Here is a 21,239-nt window from a genome sequence, read left to right on the forward strand (position 1 = left end):
TATAAAAGCAGACGGCCGAACTCAGCCAGGTCTAATGTTCACAGTGCTTGTTGGGGTCACATTCAGTTAAACATTCCAAAGGCGAGTGGGTGAATCATTTCATGTGTCAGTTACTGCCTTGAAGAGGGAAGGAAGAAAGGCAATTTTCCAAAGAACAGTCTCTGGACATTGAAACATGCAGTGCAAGGTGTTGCTATATCCATGAAAAATACAATGTATCTATTTATTGAAAATAAATATTTTTAAAAGCAGCATTAGGAAATAAATGTAAAGAAATGAGGATACTTTTTCATTCTTATTGATTCATTGCTGGATATTTTGCTTTTTTACTTTTTATTGAGAACAGATTTTAAAATACAAAATATAATATATTCTGATATGATTTCCTCTCCTCCAGGTCCTCCCAGGTTCTCCCCATCCACCCAAATCTTTCTTACATCTTTCAGTAGGATACAAACAGGCATCTAAATAAATAATAACTATAAAATAAAATTAGATAAAACAAAAACAAACAAACCATAAAAGGACACACACACAAACACACACACACACACACACACACACAAAAGCAAAGAGGAAGCTCAAGAAACACATACAGATACAGAGATGCACGTTGACACACAGAGAAATATAGAAACCATAATATATATGCAAAGGGCCAATAAGGGAAAAATACAAAGCCCCGACAAGGCATTATGAGGCAAAGAACCTCCAAAATGCCATTGAGTTCACTTTGTGCTGACTCTTACTCCTGGGCTTGATGGCTGGCCTTAGGAGTGGTTTGTCTACCCAGTTGGACTCCATCAGAGAGAACTAAGTTTTCATTTGCAAGCAGTTATCGACTGGAGATAGCTTCTGGGTTAGGGATGTGGATTTGTGTCTACTTGCCTCTTCAGGACTGGGACTCATCAGGCCCAGACCTGTGGAGGCCCTGTGCATGCTGCCACAGTCTCTGTGAGTCCTGCTATTTTTTTTTTTAGAATGCCTTGTTTCCTTAGGATTCCCCCCACCCCCTCTGGCTCTTACACTCTTTCCACCTCGTTTTCTACATGGTTCCCTGAGCCTTGAATGGAGGGATTTGATGGAGACACTTCATTTAGGAACAAGTTTTCCAAGGGCTCCTACTCTGTGTGTTGTCCCGATGTGGCTCTGGGTCTCTGTATTTATTTACTCCCTTCTACAGCAGGGAGAATCTCACCAAGATGCTAAGTCTTCATTTTCCGAAGGAGCAGAGCGGCCAGCCTCGTTGTGAAAGACTGACACCCAGCTAGCTCACTCCAGTTATTTAATTCAAATGCCATACAAGGTTAAATGGGGCTGGGAAAGGTTCCAACTACTAAAGTTACCTTGCTCTTGCTGCCCAAAAGAGCAGACAACCCACACAAATCTCAGTCCCTTTTGACCATGGCTAGCCATAATCAAAAGTAAGAACTCCAGGTTTGCCAGAACCGTCTTAGGACCAAAGTCTGTGCAGCTGCAAACCCTCACCTAGCGCCAAGTACAGATCCTCTAAAGAGACATTTCTTCAAGGTTCAAAAAGTCTCAAAACAATTCCTCAGTCTTTAGTGATTAATGCAAATATAACAAAAGCCTTGTTGAAACATTTCATTAAAACCAGACACAGAGGAGAAGCTTCTCTTTTGATTGCTGAGAGAGACACCGACCTATGGATATATCAGGATGCTGTTAGAAGTCATTTTTTTCTCTTTTTGTGTTTTTTATTTTATTCTTTTAATTTTTTACACTTTTTAAAATTCATTCGTTCATTTTACATCTCAATAGTTATCCCATCCTTTGTATCCTCCCACTCCTCCCTCCCTCCTGCTTTACCCCTATTCTGCTCCCCTATGACTGTGACTGAGGGGGACTTCCTCCCCCTGTATACGCTCATAGGGTATCAAGTCTCTTCTTGGTAGCCTGCTATCCTTACACTGAGTGCCACCAGGCCTCCTCATCAAGGGGACGTGGTCAAATATGGGGCCCCAAAGATGGTGTGAAAGTCAGAAACCCACTCTCCACTCAACTGTGGAGAATATCCTGTCCATTGGCTAGATCTGGGTCGGGGTTCAATGTTTACTGCACGTATATTCCTTGGCTGGTGCCATTGTTTGAGCAGGACCCCGGGGCCCAGATCTGCCCATCATAATGTTCTTCTTGTAGGTTTCTAGGACCCTCTGGATCCTTCTATTTCTCCTTTCTCCCATGCTTCTCTCACCTAAAGTCCCAATAGGATGTCCTCCCCTCTGTCCCACTTTCCTGATAAGTGAAGACTTTCATGGGACATGCCATTTGGGCTAGTGTCCAGATATAAGTGAGTATATACCATTTGACTCTCTCTGCTCCTGGGTTAACTCACTCATTATGATCATTTCTAGTTCAATACATTTGTCCACAAATTTAGGGAATTCCTTGTTTTTAATAGCTGAGTAGTATTCCATAGTGTAAATGTACCACAGTTTCTTTATCCATTCTTCTACTGAGGGACACTTAGGCTGTTTCCATGTTCTGGATATTATGAATAAGGCCACCATGAACATGGTTGAGCATATGTCCCTGTTGTATGGTAGAACATTTTCTGGGTATATTCCAAGGAGTGGAATAGCTGGGTCTTGAGGAAGCCCTATTCCCACTTTTCTGAGATAGCACCAGGTAGATTTCCAAAGTGGTTGTACTAGTTTGCATTTCCACCAGCGATGAAGGAATATTCCTCTTTCTCCACATTCTCACCAGCATGTGGTGTCACTTGAATTTTTGATCTTAGCCATTCTGATGGGTGTAAGATGGAATCTCAGAGTCGTTTTGATTTGAGGTTCTCTGATGACTAACGATGTCGAGCATTTCTTTAAGTGTTTCTCAGCCATTTGATATTCCTCTGTTGCGAAGTCTTTCTTTAGTTCTGAGATCCATTTCTCACTTAGGTTATTTGGTTTGGTGGTGTTTAATTTCTTGAGTTCTTTATATAGTTTAGATATTAGACCTTTGTCAGATGAAGGGTTGGTGAAGATCTTTTCCCAGTCTGTAGGCTGTCACTTTGTTCTATTGACAGTGTCTCCTGCCTTGCAGAAGCTTCTCAGCCTCATGAGGTCCCATTTATTAATTGTTGACCTTAAGGCCTGGGCTGTTGGTGTTCTGTTCAGGAAGTTGTCTCCTGTGCCAATGTGTTCCAGGCTCTTCCCCACTTTTTCTTCTAACCAATTTAGCATCTCTGGTTTTATGTTGAGGTCTTTAATCCACTTGGACTTGAGTTTTGTGCATGGTGACAAATATGGGTCTAATTGAATTTTTCTACATGTAGACATCCAGTTAGACCAGCACCATTTGTTGAAGATGCTATCCTTTTTCCATTGAATAGATTTGGCCTCTTTGTCAAAAAGCAGTTGACTATATGTGTGTGGATTCATATATGGGTCTTCAATTCGAATCCACTGATCCACTGGCTTATCGCTGTGCCAGTACCATGCTGTTTTAATTACTATTGCTCTATAGTACAGCTTGAGATCAGGAATGGAGATTCCTCCTGAGGATCTTTTATTGTATAAGATCGTTTTAGCTATTTTGGGTTTTTTATCTTTCCATATAAAGTTGAGAATTGACCTTTCAATGTCTTTTAAAAAACTGTGTAGGTATTTTGATAGGGATTGCACTGAATCTGTAATTCAATTGCTTTTGGTAAGATGGCCATTTTTATTATGATAATTGTCCCAATCCATGAAGAATGGAGAACCCTCCATCTTCTCAAGTCGTCTTCAATCTCTTTCTTCAGGAACTTAAAGTTTTTTTCAAACAAGTCCTTCACTTGCTTGGTTAGAGTAACTCCTAGATAATTTATATTGCTTGTGACTAAGGTGAAGGGTGTAGATTTCCTAATTTCTTCCTCTGCATGATTGTCATTTGTATAAAGGAAAGTTACTGATTTCTTTTGAGTTAATTTTGTATCTAGCCAATTTGCTGAATGTGTTTATAAATTGTAGGAGTTTCTGGTGTAATTTTGGGAATCACTTATGTAAACTATCATGTCATCTGCAAATAGGGATAATTTGGCTTCTTCCGTTCTCATTTGAATCCCCTTGATTTCATTGTGTTGTCTTATTGCTCTGGCTAGAATCTCAAGAACTATATTGAAGCGATATGGAGAAAGTGGGCAGCCTTGTCTGGTCTCCGATTTTAGAGGAATTTCCTTGAGTATCTCTCTGTTTAATTTGATGTTAGCTATTGGCTTGCTGTATATAGCCTTTATTATGTTTAGGTATGAGCCTTGTATCCCCAATCTCTCCAACACTTTAAACATGAATGGGTGTTGGATTTTGTCAAATGCTTTTTCTGCATCGAAGGAGATGATCATGTGGTTTTTTTCTTTTAGTTTGTTTATGTGGTGGATTACATTGATGGATTTCTGTATATTAAACCATCCCTGAATGCCTGGAATGAAGCCTACCTGGTCATGATGAATGATATCTTTGATATGCCCTTGTATTCATTTTGCAAGTATTTTATTGAGTATCTTTGCATCTATGTTCATAAGAGAAATTGGTCTGAAGTTCTCCTTTTTTGTTGGGTCTTTGTGGGGTTTAGGTATCAACGTGACTGTGGCCTCATAGAAAGAATTTGGTAATGTTCCATCCATTTCTATCTTTTGGAGTAGCTTGAAGAGTATCAGTATTAGCTTCTCTTTGAAGGTCTGATAGAATTCTGCGCTGCAACCATCTAGCCCTGGGCTTTTTTTGGTTGGGAGACTATCAGTGGTTGCATCTATTTCTATAGGAGAAATAGGACTATTTAATTTGTTTATCTGATCTTAATTCAAGTGGAATCAATCAAGAAAATTGTCCATTTCCCTTAGATTTTCAAATTTTGTGGCATATATGCCTTTAAAGTAGGATCTTATGATTCTTTTTATTTCTTCTGTGTCTGTTGTTATGTCTCCCTTTTCCTTTCTGATTTTGTTGATTTAGATAGTGTCTCTCTGCCTTTTAGTTAGTTTGGCTAATGGTTTGTCTATCTTGTTGATTTTCTCAAAAAAAAAAAAAAAAAAAAAAAAAACAGCTCCTGGTTTTGTTGATTCTTTGAATTGTTCTTTTTGTTTCTAATTTATTGATTGCAGCCCTGAGTTTGATTATTTCCAGAAATCTACTCCTCTTGGGTGTTTCTGTTTCTTTTTTTCTAGGGCTTCCAGATGTATCATTAAGTTGCTTATGTGGGATGTTTCCAATTTCTTTTTCAAGGCACTGAGTGCTATGAATTTTTCTTTTAGCACTGTTTTCAATGTGTCCTACAAATTTGGGTATATTGTTCCTTCCTTTTCATTGAATTTCAAAAAGTTCTTTATTTCTTCCCTGACCCAGGTGTCATTAAGTAGAAAGTTGTTTAGTTTCCACGTGTGAGTAGGCTTTTTGTTATTTCTGTTATTGTTGAAGTCCAGCCTTAGACCATGGTGATCTGATAAGATACAAGGTATTATTTTAATCTTCTTGTATCTGTTGAGGCTTGCTTTGTAACCTACTATGTCATCAGTTTTGGAGAAGGTTCCATGGGGTGCTGAGAAGAAAGTATAGTTCTTTGTGTTTGGGTGGAAAGTTCTGTAAACATCTGTTAGATCCATTTGATTCCTGGTGTTGGTTAGTGATGTTATTTCTCGGCTTAGTTTCTGCTTCAATGACCTATCCTTCAGTGCAAGTGAGGTGCTGAAGTCACCCACTATTAATGTGTGTGGATCGATGTATGGTTTAAGCTTTGTTAATAGTTCTTTTACAAATGTGCGTGCTCTTGTATTGGGAGCATAGATGTTCAGAATTGTGATGTCATCTTGGTTGATTTTACCCTTGATGAGTAAGAAGTGTCCTTCCCCGACCCTTTTGATTAATTTTGGTTGAAATTCTATTTTGTTGGATATTAGAATGGCTACAGCAGCTAGCTTCTTGTGACGATTTGTTTGAAATATTTTTCCAGACTTTTACCCTGAGGTAACGGCTGTCCTTGTGGGTGAGATGTGTTTCTTGGATGCAGAAGAATGTTGGGTCTTGTTTGTGCATCGATTCAGTTAGTCTGTGTCTTTTTATTGGTGAATTTAGTCCATTGATGTTGAAAGATATTAATGACCAGTGACTGTTAAGTCCCTTCATTTTGATGTTTGTTACAGCGAGAATTTGTGAGGTTGTGATTTTGCCATGGTATATTTATCAATTTCCTGTGTAGTTTTGATTGTAACTCATCCCTGTGCAGTGGAGTTTTCCTTCTAGTACCTTCTGTAATGCTGGATTCATGGATAGATATTGTTTGAATTTCTTTCTGTCATGGAATATTTTGTTTTCTCCATCAATGGTTATTGATAGTTTTGCTGGGTATAGTATTCTACCCTGGCATCTGTGGTCTCTTAGGTTTCGCAGGACCTCTGTCCAGGTACTTCTGGCTTTCATGGTCTCAGCTGAGAAGTCGGGAGTAATTCTGAAAGGTTTGTTACTCTGCCTTTTTTCCCTTGCAGCTTTTAATATTTTTCTTTGTTCTGTATAGTTTGTGTTTTTATTATTACGTGCAGGAAGATTTTCTTTTCTGGTCTATTCTATTTGGTATTCTGTAGGCCTCTTGTACGTTCATATGCATCTCCTTCTTCAGATTGGGAAATTTTTCTTCTATGATTTTGTTGAAGATATTTTCTGGGCCCTGGAGTCAGATGTCTTCTCTTCCCTCAATGCCTATTATTCTCAGATTTCATCTTTTCATGGTGTCCTTGATTTCTTGGATGTTCTGTATCAAGAACTTTTTGGATTTAGCATTTTTTTTTTGATGGTTGTTTCGAGTTCTATGATTATATCTTCAAGTCCCGAAATTTGTTCCTCCATTTCTTGGATTCTGTTAGAGAAGGTCATCTCCTTGTTGGTTGCTTTCTTCTCTAAGACCTCTCAATCATGTTTTTCTTCTGTGTGTTCCTTTATCATAGATTCCACTTTTGTCTTCAGATCTTGAAATTTTTCATTGATTTCCTTCATCTGTCTGTTTGTATGTTCCTGAAATTCTTCCAGTGCCTCTCTATATGACTCTTTTATGTCTTCAACCCACTTGGTTGCATCCTCCTAAAGTTGTTTACAGATTTCAATAATTTCTTCCATTATCATCTTCCTTACTAAGGACTTGTATTTCAATTGTGTTTGGGTTTTCCAGGTTGTTTTCTTTGGGATAGCTGGGATCTGGAGGCACTGAGCTGTTTTGTTTTTGTTGTTTGTGTTCTTATGCTGTCCTTTAGACATTTTGCTGTTTCTGTTAATGGGATGTGGCTTCTGGTGTCCTTCATTGGTTGCTGAGAGTGGATACTTGGTGAATGATTATAGGTTGCATGCTCTTGCCTCTGGGGATTAGGGAGTTTTTCCCCTTAAACAGGTAGGTGACCTAGTTTCTATTGCTAGAGACTTTGCTTTACACCTTATGCTCCGGGCTGGTCAGCAGAGGTAGCATTCTGACTGGTCACTTTCATGTTAGTGTTGTGATTCAGGCCAGGTGTTATGGCGTCTCACATAGATACTGTAAAGCTCTAGCTGGGCAAGTTGATCCCAGTTGCCTGCACTTCCTGTGGACCTGTAGACCACACCTCACCCAGCTCAGACCTACTGAGCTATGGGCGCCTTTTAGCCCAGCGTATAGACACCTCAGGGGTGTCCGGCCTCTCCCGAGAGTGTTGAAGGTCCTTCTGGGGCTGTGTGGAGTGTTCAAGTTGGGTTCTAACTGCTGGGATCTCCAGGCTCTGTCCCCTGCGCTCTGATCCAATGTGGGCCTGGTTTGGCTCCCACAGGTTGCGCATGCTCTCTCTGAGCTAGGTGGACCCAGCCTGTGGGAAATCCTGCCAAGGCTGTGTGAAGTGTCCAAGCTGGGTTCTAACTGCTCAGATCTGCAGGCTCTGTCCCCTGTGCTCTGTTCCAATGTGGGCCTGGTTTGGGCCCCACGGGATGCACGCTGCTCACTCTGAGCTAGGTGGACCCAAGCAGCTCAGTACCCTGTGTTCAGTTCCAACTTGGGCCTCTCCAACCTGCGGTTTGCGCATGCTCTTTCTGAGGTAGGTGGACCCAGTTGCCTGTGTTTCCACGCTGTGTGGGGTCCTCAGCAAATTTGCATGGGGTGGGTGGATGGGGCCACAGGCAGCTTCCCCTGTTTCCCTGAGACTTCCACAGGCCAGGGGCTCCGGCCACACACTGAATTTGGCCTTTATCTGCCAGCTGCAGCCCGCAGGTGAGTTCCGTTTGAGCGTCCAGAGAGTGGGTTCAGGACCTCCGTGGTCTGTTACTTGACCCAGGGTCAGGCCCGGCGGTGGTCTGCGCTGTGCGAGACCCTACTCACCTAAAGTGCTCTGGATTTAGCAGTCTGTGGCTCTATTCAAGTCCCTGGTCTCCATGCAGTAGATCAGATACAGTGCTTGCTGGGCACTGTCATCTTGAAACTACCTTTAGGAGTCATTTTATCCCTACGTTTCTTTAATAGAACAGTAACATTTGGTTTCTCCCAGTCCCTGGCCAATCATTGGATCATTGCTGTTTCAGATTTTCAGGTTGTAAAGTGCAGCTAAGTCACTGACTGCAGCCGTGGGCACAGATGGCTTGTTGTAGCCGAGCTGCACAATTTGGAGTCGTGGCTGGGGTGAAGGCACTCACAACATGGAGGAGCTTGCAAGGGTATGGGCTACTTCCAGACCCACGACCAGCTCTGCACTGGACACCATCTGATGCTTCTTATACAAATAAGACATCTCCCTGTTCCCGTGGGGCTGTTTTTCAAAATTGGCCTCTGTCTCTATCTAAACCCAAGTACAAACCAACGAGGAAGGGGCTGTGGATCTCCAGAACTTACATGGATGGCTCTTTTGAACCCTGTCAGCATGAAAAGCAAACAAGTTTGCCAATAGGATGAGCTAGGCTGGCCTGGAGTGGTGCTGGTTGTATTCAATGTGACACAGAGTTGTCTCCTGTCCAGTTTCCTACTGTGAAATGAGTCATTTTCTAACAATGACTTAGTCGCTAAAGAAGGGAAACAGTGCTCCTCACCCGCTTTTCTCCAGTATGTACACTTCTCAGACATGCATTCGAACTAAGAATGCTACGTTTCCTACAGTTGGCAACTGACAACTCCTTTTCTAATAAAAATGGAAAGTGGTGTTTAAAGTTGGAGAATTAAACAGGAGAAAGGGTTTCCTCCCTTTATTTATCATATTTGCGTATGTCTTACAATCAGCTGGTATTTACAATACACGGATAGCTCATGCGTCAGCAGGGATGAGCAGGCTGAAGCCTGGCCCTTCACCAAGCTGCCGATTTGTGAGTCAGCCTGGAAAGCCGCTGTGCAGACTGCCTGGCTCACTCTAGGGTCCCGTCCTTCTGCGTTCAAGACATAGCACAGCATGCCGGAAAACAGAAACGAGCCTCTGCAGTCGTACAAAATAGCGGTATGAGACTCTGTGGCCCCGCCATCTTCATCTATGGAGGGATTTTTTAAAACGCTGTCACAGGCACGTTGCTGCTTAGTTCACTCTGTGTACATGTCAGTCTTCCTCCTTGCATGGCTAGAAACACGGCAGAATGTCTCATGTTTGTGATTCACGAGTCACGTGTGAGTTGGCACCGATTCCATCTTCTGGGGCTTCATTCTCAGAACGCCTTCAGGAGATTTAAATAAAGTTCTGGATTTTGTTTATTTCATTCTTTCTAAAATCAAATGAACGAACAAATGGAAAAACATTTTCCAGGGTTCCATGCAGTAATTGAGGTCAGTTGCTACGATTTGTCTATTTTTTTTCCCTAAAGATGTGATCCTTTTTCACACTTGAGAATTAAAATGTTTTGAATTCCTTTTGAAGAATCTTAGAACAGTGACAAATGCTTTTGGTGAAATGTGTGCCTCCAGGCTAATTTTGCAGAAACATTTTAATTAACGTTTAATAATTTCATGCTATGGCAATTTTTTTTCATAAAAATGGGTAGATTCCAAGCATGCTTTTAAAGCAGCAAACAAACTTCTACATGTCAGAGGACATCCTGCAAATCTGAATGACTATTAGAGAGGCCTGTGAATTTATACTGAATCCTAATCAATCACAGTAGATGGTATGAATGGCATCATTTCGCCACTAATTGCCAGCGTTCTCAGCATGTCCTGCAGAGTTACTCACTGTCCCCAGGATCTGACCTTGAGTGAAAGAAATCTGGTGTTCTTCAAGACTTCTTGAATGGCTTGCTCAGCAAGGGAGTATGTAAAGTATAGATTTTAACTCATAGTCTGCAATTACTATACTCAGGTCATTGCTGGCGGCTTGTCTCCACCACATCTTTTAATGTGTGTGCACGAGTGTATGATGCTTTTGTAGAGTGTGCACATGCATGTGTGTGCACATGGGGGTCAGAAGAAGGGCTCAAGTGTTGATCCTTGCTTCCCATCGGGTCTTTTGTGGTTCACTGTTGCATACATCCTGCTAGCTGGCCCACAGACATCCAAGAACTATCTTCTCTCTCTCTCTCTCTCTCTCTCTCTCTCTCTCTCTCTCTCTCTCTCTCACTCTCTCATCTTGTTAGAGGAGTGGAGGGGATCATAAGTGGCTTTGAGTCCTCAGGATCCAAACTCAGACCTTTGAGCGGCAAGCATCAACTCACTAAGCCATCTCACGAGCCAAAGGACCACATTTCGAGGAGCAAGAATTTCTAAGAGTATTTCTTGCCACAGCTTGAATACAGAACCATATTGATATTAGACTGCTTTAAAAGAAGGGGGAGAAGGCAGAAGAAAGCTCAGGATAAGAATAAGGAGGTGAGTGAAAAGACAGTCCTATTTTGGGGAGCAGTGATCTGCTTTCACCAGAACTACCACAAATTAGCGTGGCCACCGCCGATAGCTCAGGACCCAGAGGAGGGGGAGAGGAGTCCGAGTTCAAATGAGTGTCACCCGTGCAACTTATCACTTGATGTCATGTCTGGGTGTGCAGGGAGATCTGTGCATACACGGAGGATGAGGACAGGGAGATCAGTGTTAGACACAGAGATTCTGCTTGTTTTAAAAAGAGGTGGAAGAATTAAAAAACAACCAGCCAACCAAGACAACAGGTCTTGGACTGTCCTCAAGCTTTGCCACTGACAGAAGAGAACAGGGGCACAAAGGAAAGTGCTAGAGAACAGAGAATGCCCAAGGAGAAGAAATCAGAGAAGAAAATGTGGCACGACACTTGGGAGACGCCAGAGGAAAGGGAGAAGAAACGCAGAGCCTACCAGGGACGCAATCTCCAGGGGGAGAATTCCAACCCTGGTGCCAATTAGAAGGGACCCATTTGGCAGGGCTGTCCCTCTCCGGAGTCTGTGGCTGTCACCACCCCACCCCACCCCAACCCCAAGGCTTGCGCATGCGTGGTTTCACAGCCCTGGCTAGGGTAGCTTGGTTCTGGCTGGTACAAAGAACTCAGTTTCTATATTCTTTCAACTACCAGGCTGCAGCAGGCAGAGTGCTGTTTCTAGGTGGGGTGGCTAAGCAGCAGGGACCTGAGGGTCTCCAGGCTCTCAGTCAGGCCTAAAGTTGACTCACTCTTGGTCTCTTGCTTTGCTTACAGTGGATACCTTCAAAGTCCCTTTCTCTAAGATGACTCAATTACAAACTCCCTAGCTACTTTTTTTTTAGTTGAAATAGGTGTATTTGACAGATTGGGTGTCAACTAAATATATGGAAACTGAAAGTAGAGGCAAAACCTTTATAACTCACCCTAATTTTTTTTGAAATAGGGAAATTACAGAATGTATTAAAATAACAGAAAAGCTGTGTATTTGTTGTAAACACTGCCACAAGCACACGAAGACCCTGGAAAGCTGTGCCAACGCATGTGCACGTAGCACTGAGCTGAACTCTAACCTGGGGATTTGGATGGGTGTCCCAAGTCAAGGTGAAGGCTGCGGGATTCTGAAGGGCTATGAGTAGGAAAACTGAGTTTCTTTGCTGCCAACACACACAAGATCTAACTATCTTGAGCCACACCACACTTCTTCTAGGAGCCCTTGTTTCTATCAGTATTTGATAGAATACTTGGGCACAGCACACCAGGCCGCTTTCCACATCCCCACTGCTATCCTGAACTTGCAGTTCAGCTTCCCTGGTCTGCTAAATCAGATACCATTTGTCTTTCTATTTCCCAGCTTCCAAATATTCCTTTTCAGTTTCCCTTGACTCTGTGGCCCCCATGCCACCCCACAACTACTTGAAGCTCTTGTTTGTTTGTTTGTTTTGCATGCAAGTGCTCTGCCTGCATGTACACCTGCAGGCCAGAAGAGGGCACCAGATCACATTATAGATGGTTGTGAGCCATCATGTGGTTGCTGGGAATTGAACTCAGAACTCTGGAAGAACAGCCAGTACCCTTAACCTCTGAGCCATCTCTCCAGCCCTACTTGAAGCTCTTAAATGAAGTGTGAGTGAGTTCTGACTTCCAAAGGGAGTAGAAGTGTGCATGTACATATGCTCAATCAACAACATTAAAAAAGATGTTATTTTATACAAATTCTTTTTCTTGGCATGGGCTGGATTGTGCATAGTATCCATTCAGAACATAATTAAAGGTGGCAGACCTGTCCTGGATACATGCCAATGCTTGGATCTTGGCTATTTCCTATTGCAGATAGGTCAGTTGCTTGGTCTGGGATGCACTATTATGGGAACCTTAGAGGTAAGGTCTAATGAATGGACAGAGGTGATGAGGTTCACCCCTTATGGGGGTCGTGGGACTCCAACTACATGATTTCTGTTTCTCTCAGGACATGTGATGAGCAGATTGGCTTTGCCATTCCCATTTTGATGAAGTGCTTCACCACAAGCTGCGTGTCTTAAAAATGCCTTATATATCGTCATCGCTCAATACAACTCAGCAGGATAAGTGGGTTCTTTAATGCTATTATCAGAAAGTAAACACTAAGTTTTTAAAATATGATTTTAAAGCTATTTTTTAGTTGCAAATCCTCCTACTGGGTCATCCTACTTCAAAGCCATTGGGTTGCTAAATGCATAGAGTCTCTCATGGAACCAATTGAATTGCTTAGACCAGGAAAGACCATAGTTGGAGGGAAAAGTGTGAAGACAGTCTGTGTTAAAATCCATGTACTAGGTAGTGTGAAGACAGTCTGTGTTAAAATCCATGTACTAGGTAGTGTGTAGACAGTCTGTGTTAAAATCCATGTACTAGGTAGTGTGAAGACAGTCTGTGTTAAAATCCATGTGCTAGGTAGTGTGAAGACAGTCTGTGTTAAAATCCATGTGCTAGGTAGTGTGAAGACAGTCTGTGTTAAAATCCATGTGCTAGGTGGTGTCAAGTAAGGAAGATGGCTGCACCAACACTAGGACGGCTTTTTAAAGGCCACAAATCTCTAGCTCCTAGCACAATCCTGGCCATTGTTTGCTGAATTAACAAATATTGTGACCATTTTATTTTTACAACATTCCCTCCAAACTCAAGCACTCTTTGTAGCAATGTCTTTAATGCTACAATTTGAGATTATCACTTATCTTCAGCTGTATGTTTTGATAGAGGGGAAGTCAATGTTTTGTTTTTCTAGGATTGGAGGAAATCATACTGTTTTGATGACAAATGTCATAAGGCTATTTATTATTCTGATTTTTAAATGTTGACAGCATATTCTCTGAAACTATTTCTCTTCAATCACCAAGGAATCTCATAGCTCAAATCTAATGCAATGTCTGAGAAGGGATTTATTTTGTAAAAGAATAAAGGATTAACATAAGTTTCATGTGATAATACTGACAGTACTGTGTAACTGACGTGACTGAATGACACTCCCCCCATGGTGGAGAGTCATTTGGTTCTCAGGGAAGATGGTAGGAAAAGCCTGTACATAAGAACTGAACAGTGTATCCAGTGGGATGGAAGAAGAAGTTATTCTGGATCGATGGGCTCCTTGGGAATTACTAAAGTTGGTGTGGTGGACTTTTAGACACTTGTCTTGCAGGATGTGATCATGGGGAATGGAGTTTCTTTTTTTTTTTTTTTGGAGTGGGTACAGTGTGATTGTGTGACAGTTTCTCAAATTTCTTCACCTGGAGCTTTCTTTATTTGGCTCAGGGATGTAAATTAGTGCACCAGAGCACACCACTGACAGCACATCCATAATGACTGCCCAAAGGAGATTGATGTGTACTGATGTTTGACTTAGGCTCCTTAACAGTGTATTGTCATCAGTTAGTGTGGTGGTTGGAATGTAAACGGCTCCTACAGGCCCCTAGATCTATCTGGTCACCAGGGAGTGCTGCTACTTGAAAGGACTAGGAGGTGTGGCTGTGCTAGAGGAAGTGCGTCACTGGGGGTGGGCTTTGATGTTTCAAAAGCCCAAGGTAGGTCCAGTGTCTGTTGCTTCCTGCTGTCTTCAGATCCAGACTCTGCTACCTCTCCGGTACCATGTCTGTCTGCAGGGCACCATGCTTCTTGCCATGACAGTAATGGATTATATCTCTGAAACTGTAAGGAAGCCCCAAATAAAAGCTTTCTTTTGTAAGAGTTGTGTGGCCATGCTGACTCTTCACAGCAATAGAACACTGACTAAGATGTTTTCAAGGCCAGCTCTGGGTTTTAGGGTGTCCATCTAGGCTGTGGCAGATATTTAACTTTCCTCCTTTCTTCTTCCTTCCCTTCTTTCTTCTCTCTCCCTCTGATTTCCTCCCCTTTGAGGCAATTTCTCATCATGTGGTTCCAGCCTGTTCTGAAGCCAGGCTGGTCTTAAATGTATGATTCTCCTATTTTAGTTTACCACATGCTGGATTTACAGGCATGCACCTCTATGCCAGATTTCTTTTTTTAAGACTTCTCTTTGTCATATTAAAAATCTAGGTAATCCTGTCTATAAGTCTTATTTAACTTTCACATAATATCTATGAGATAAGTGCTGCTATAATCTTCATGTTTGTTTAGATGAGGAAACCAAAGCAGAGGGAAAAAGTTCCACAGAAGACATGGCCATCAAACCTTTGAACACTTCCAGATGCCAGTAGCTACACTGTAGCTCTATGCTCCTTATGCCCAGGGCCAAGTTGTAACTCCTATACAATACTTCCTAATATTTATGGAGTGCTGATATTTTAAATTGTTTTCTTTCTTTCTTCTTTCTTCTTCTTCTTCTTCTTTTTTAAATAGACTTTTCAGATTTATTTATTTATTTATTATGTATACAGTGTTCTGCCTGCGTGTACACTTGCATGCCAGATGAGGGCACCAGATCTCATTATAGATGGTTGTGAGTCACCATGTGATTGTTGGAAATTGAACTCAGGACCTTTGTAAGAGCAGCCAGTGCTCTTAATCTCTGAGGCACCTCTGCATCCTTTTAAAATTGTTTTCATTCAGGTGTATTTTAGAAGAATGGCTCTCTTCTCCTTTGTCTCTTCCTTTAACTTTTGCTTAAGATGGAAAAATTTTAAAAAGCCAGGTCAGTTCCTGCAGGATTTACTCCTGGCTGCTAGAGAGCAGAGTAATGAAAAGGCAAACTCAAGGCCATCCCAGGCAACATATTGAGACTCTGTCTCAAAATAAAATGTAAAAACGGGTAAGTGGCTAAGTGCTTGCCCAGACTGCACAAGACCTTGGGTTCAGGAGTTGCCAGTACTAAAAGGGGGAAGGAAGGAAGGAAGAAGGATGGAGAAAAGAATAAGAGGAAAGACGAATAAGGCATGCAGAGTTTTATGTACTTTGTAATATTGTGAAAGACTGATCTTTAACCTAAATATTGCACACACAAGTTAGTACATGACAATCCCAGTGAAGAGAATGTGAGCTTGGGTGGTCTTTTCTTGGGTGGGTGTAGTATGTGTCTGCCTCTTCTGCTTGTTGGCCGGTTGGTTTGCTTTGAAACAGGGTCTCCATTCTCCAGGTCCCTCAGATGGAGCTTTGTTAGGCTCAGAGATATGAATTTGTGCATCTAGCCATACTAACTGCATGCCAAGGCAATATGCTGATAATGACTTCATAGGCCTCTTGCCTCTGCCTCCTACAAGGTGAGATATAAGCAAGTGTCTCTGTGCTCAGCTGCTTATACTTTAAGATACAATGCAAATCAAACTATTCTCAGATGATATTCATTACCCATTAGAATCTTTATTCTCGAAGCTTTGTTAAGTGCTGTCTTGATGAGATTCTAAAGGCAGGCAATTACATAGTTTTAAACTCTCACAGCACAGCTTTGTTGTTGCTTTACAGTACTCTGACTTGAACCTACAACCCAAGCATGTGTCTTTAAAAAGATTCTCTTCCTCCTTACATAATACTAATAACAGTTTCCTCAAATATTATTTCTGTTATTAAATGTATACATTGGAAATAGTTTGGACTTTACCCAAAGGTAAGTGTAGTAGCTACTTTTCTGTTGCTGCGATGAAACATCATGATCACGGCAATTTATAAAAGAAAGCATTTCATTTGGCTAATGGTTTCAGGTTAGAGGCCATGATGATAGGACAAAGAATACCTGAGAGCTCACACCTTGGTCCACAACCCCAAAGCAGAGAGAGAGGGGGGGCAGGAGGGAGGGAGGGAGGGTGGGAGGGAGGGAGGGCTAGGAATGGCACTACGCTCTTGAAACCTCAACGCCCACTGTCTTGGTTAGAGTTCCTATTGCTGTGAGGAGACCCCATGACTAAGGGAAGTTACAAAGGAAAGCATTTAATTGGGGGCTTGTTTCCAGTTCCAGGAAGTTAGACATGATCATTACAGTTGGGGCCATGGTGGCAGGCAGGCAAACGTTGTAGCAGTTGTTGAGAACTCATATACTGATTGGCAGGTAGCAGGTAGAGAGAGGAGAGGGGGGGAGGGAGGGAGAGAGAGAGACTGAGCTGACATGGGCTTTTGAAACCTCAAAGCCCAGCCCCCTGTGACGCATTTCCTCTAACAAGGCCACATCTCCTAACCCTTCCAAAGATTTCCACCAACTACAACCAAATACTCAAATATGTGAGTCTATGGGGACTACTGACATTCAAATCACTACAGCAAGGAAACATGCACAATCAAAAAAGATCTCTTCAAGTGTTGTCAGATGGCAATAGAGATGTCAGTGTGCTTTGATTGCTTGACTGTTCTTTTCTTTTCTGTTACAGAAAAATACGTCATTGCTCAACCAATATTTGTGTTCGAGAAAAGAGAACACAGTTTTAAGGTAAGATAAAGCTATTTTGGCTTTGACAAATAATAGTTAAGGGGGCAGTTATACTAAGCTGTGGGAGCTACATGAGCTCATCTTGTTCTTTTCCACTGGCAGAAAGTGTGAGTAAAATGTTTTACCTAAGATAATGTGCTTATTTGAAGTAACTCCAGCACTCGGGAGGCAGAGGCAGGCGGATCTCTGTGAGTTCGAGGCCAGCCTGGTCTACAAAGCAAGTCCAGGACAGCCAAGGCAACACACAGGAACCCTCTCTTGGAAAAGAAACGGAAAGGAAAGGAAAGAAAAGGAAACTCCAGATCAACCACTGCAGAATCCTGAGAGCAGATGCCTCAGAAAGAATCTGTATTTTAAACAAGTTTTCAGAAATGATTTCATAGTAATTGAGATCTGTGACCACTGGGCTAGCCTTCTCTGCTAACATGCTCTTAGTTAAACTGTGGTGTTGCTTTGTCCTTGTGAGCTGAAGAGCTAGCTCTGGTCCCTGAAAATTCTCTTATACGCTGGCAGGGTGGAAAATTGGTGCAGAGACAGCAAATACTCAGCTTTCACTGAGAGTTTTGTGTCTTTTCAGAGACCTGCGGAAGACAGCCTGGGTGAAGCAGCTGAGCATGGTAAAGCATTCTGCGTTGCAAACCCCAAGCCCCAGCCTTTATACAAGGGAAGCAAGCATGAGCATCTGGGCTTGTGGCACCGACTCTGTGACACTTAATGATTTTCCTTGTTTTAAAGTGTGCACGTGGATTGGCCTTTGGTATGAAAGATGACAGGCAGTTACCCGAGAACAGTGACATGAACGAATAGGCTCCGTGATTTTCTGCAGAACTTCAGACTGTGTATACGGTTCCCTGCAGAAGACTCATTTCTACCTGTTCCGCTCTAATAGGATATATCTGCAGGTCTATAGTCACCCAGCCACCCTTAGTATTTAACACCGGGGCCTTCTAGAGTCAGCATGCTGCGACATGACGGCCTACATACACAAAGGGTTGAGCCTCCCTCCATACTGTGTGTTATTGTTAACAACGTTACCATTTCTGTTGAATTTCTTTCAGAATTCAGTGGTTCCTCCAGAAAGCGTGTGCGCTCTTTATCCGTCACACTTCATACCACAGATGCTCAGTCTCTAGGAGGTGGGTATAGTTTTTATAGTTTTTACTACTATTTTGAATTTGAAATTATTTTTTTTAAATCCCTTTCCAACTGGCCATTTAAAGGTAAGCACCTACAACACAGAGACATGCTGGTATGTTAAAAATAATTCTATTATACGCTATATTCTGAGTCGATTGAAACACAGTTTGCCCATCTGTACATCAACACATCCCGTAGCTCCTCTGCCTAATGGGCTTTTACTACTTTTTGGGCTTGGCAGAGATTATATGCAATGTATGCACACACATCTCAACTGACTATGAGTTCACGGGTGGCATTTTTGTCTAATACATAGCCAGCATTCAAGGAATATTTACTGAGTTGAATGGAAATAAAGTTAATTTATGATCATCAGAGGCAATCTTTGTTTTGATTGATAAAAACACACAAAAAATAGTTTTGTTTCAGTTGGAGATCTAAATTTTCCTCCGAACAATAGAATCCCAGTCAAACTAGACAAAAGACCCACTTCCGTAATGACCTGCGTTTGCAATCTGCTTTTAGTACCAGCCTCATCCCAGACACGCCTGAGGTCTTCATCACTTACTGATGTCCCAACCTTTCCTCCCTCCGGGCCAGGTAATTATGGACTCCTGAAACCTCAATCCTGATACCTGATGTCCCAGAAATCACTCTGATCACTGATGAATTTTCTTTCTCAGACATCATAAGATGCTAATAGATGAGAGATAAACTGTAGTTAAGTATGCAAGATTCCACAATTCCAGGCAGTGTTATTTATTTTTGACAGAAAGTTTCAATTTGGCATGTTTTGGGACTTCATATATGAAATAAACAGATGCCTATATTGAAGGAAGAATTCTGTTATGGCACCGTATGCTGAGTCAGTTGGGGATTTAGTTTGCCTTGTTTTTACATTGTAGCTCTTCAGGAATTCTCTTCATAATAGGTCTTACAGCCCTTATTCCATAAGCATTACTTTATGGGAGGCAGATCTACAGAAAAAAATGGCTTGGTTCATTTTTTATTTAGTATTGCCTACACAATACTCAAAATATAACTCTGCTTTTGAGTCATCTTCTAAGGCTTAGGCTCTGATTCTGTTAGAGATTTCACTAATGAAAATATTGTTTTTCTTTACTTGGAATTCATAATACTTTGCCAAGTAAGATGATTTTATCATTATGAAATGTTTATCGCACTAAAATGATTGGCACTATCTCCACATTAAATAATGCCTTATATTCTTGGGTGCTTTTATTTGTTCTGAATAATCAACTGCATTTTCCAGTGTTTATGACTATGAAATTCTATTTTCTATCTTTCTGTCTGTCTGTCTGCCTGTCTGTCGGTCTGTCTATCTATCATCTATCTACCTATCATCTGTCTTTTATCTTATTTCTTTCTGTTTGGTTGTCCTCTACCCAAGAGCTGCAGAGCTTTCAAACCAATGAACCCATATTAAGAGCAATAATTACAATCACAACTGAGCAACAGTGCATCAGACACTTTCCAGTCACAGAAGAGACACTTCTTAGCTCCGCAGACTCTCCAAACCCACATGGCAAGCTGTATAAGAGAAATGGTGGTAAGGACATTCTATTTCACTACATTCCTGCATAAAGCAAAGGGATAGCTTTACTTCATCTAGATCACTACGTCATCTTAAAAATCCAGATTACACAAAGGATGAACAAATCAGAGGACACAAACCAGTAAGCAGCATTTCTACTTTATGATGTGCAGGATCATAAATGGTGTTGGAAATGGGGAAATGGTCCCATTTATATACATGTTTATGATTACGTATATAAATTGTTGTTTGTTTCAAGTAATAAAGATGATGACTACTAAACCCAACTTTGGCTAGAGCAGCAATTCCATCCCAACATTCAGGAGACGACGTAGTGAAGAAAGCCCTAAAGAACTGATGCTTATTCTCTTGTCATCTCCATTAGTTAGATGCCTGACCGCTGCAATATGAAGGCAACTCCTTCCCTTTGGAAGGTACAGAAATCCTCTGTTTGCAGCCATGACCAATCGTACCCAGCAGCACACCTAGAGGAAAACAGTCTGGCATCACTGTTGTCCTCGTTTAGTGCCTGTTACTGTGACAAAACAATGAGAGATGCCAACTTAGCATAGGAAGGGGCTTATTTCTCCTTGCAGTTTATAGTCCACCACGAAGGGAAGTCGGGGCAGGAACCTGACGGCAGGAGCCGAAGCAGAGACCATGGAGGCCCGCTGCTTCCTGGCTGACTCTCTACGGCATGCTCAGCTTGATTCTTCCAGAACCCAGATCACCTGCCGAAGGGTGGCACTGCCCATAGTGTTTTGGACCCTCCCGTATCAGTCACTAATCAAGAAAATGCCCCTCCACAGACTTGCCTAAAGGCTATCTTATCTAGGTAGTTTTTCAATTGGAATTCCCTTTTCCAAAGTGGCTCTAGCTAAGAGGACAGAAAACAAAAAGCAAACGAATTGGCATAATTGCCATCTTCTAATCATTGTAAAGGGTGTGAAGAGTTAGTTAATATCTCTGTAGCATTCCATAAGCGGTATACATAAGTACACAGGATTTATGATCACGTCAGTCGTTGAAATCTGCAAAATTTATTAGGGCATACTATTCCATGATTATAAATAAGATTGCCCCTTCTATCAATAATTTTAGGCTTCTGAGAACTGAACAGAAACAGTTCAATCCCATTCAGTAGGACCAGGCCTCCAATGAGCACTATTTTCTAGCAGTGTTAGTGTCAATAGCGACATCTACTGGTGATCTCAGAGCACGCCTTTCCCACAAAATGTAAGCTTTGACACAGACTTTAAAGGTTTTTATTTTTTATTTTTCTTATAGTGAGGAAAAACAATGTTTTTATGACGTCACATCTGCTTCAAAGGAATGATGGCATGAACAGCATGGAGCAAGGTATGAATTTTAAGTTTCAAGAGTTCCAGAAA

The 21,239-nt window shown here is 41.7% G+C and overlaps 1 protein-coding gene across 1 annotated transcript in view; it reads left to right on the forward strand.

Annotated features, from left to right (window-relative positions):
* Ranbp3l (RAN binding protein 3 like) overlaps positions 1-21,239 on the forward strand; it is a 52,347-nt gene that overhangs the window by 13,756 nt on the left and 17,352 nt on the right. The window contains exons 2-6 of the mRNA XM_051150839.1: positions 17,098-17,156; positions 17,734-17,773; positions 18,215-18,292; positions 18,819-18,893; positions 21,136-21,207. Of these exons, the coding sequence (XP_051006796.1) occupies positions 17,098-17,156; positions 17,734-17,773; positions 18,215-18,292; positions 18,819-18,893; positions 21,136-21,207 (324 nt within the window). The remainder of the gene's footprint in view (positions 1-17,097; positions 17,157-17,733; positions 17,774-18,214; positions 18,293-18,818; positions 18,894-21,135; positions 21,208-21,239) is intronic.

The sequence above is a fragment of the Acomys russatus genome, chromosome 9, assembly GCF_903995435.1.
Source record: "Acomys russatus chromosome 9, mAcoRus1.1, whole genome shotgun sequence".
Taxonomy (NCBI): Eukaryota; Metazoa; Chordata; class Mammalia; order Rodentia; family Muridae; genus Acomys; species Acomys russatus.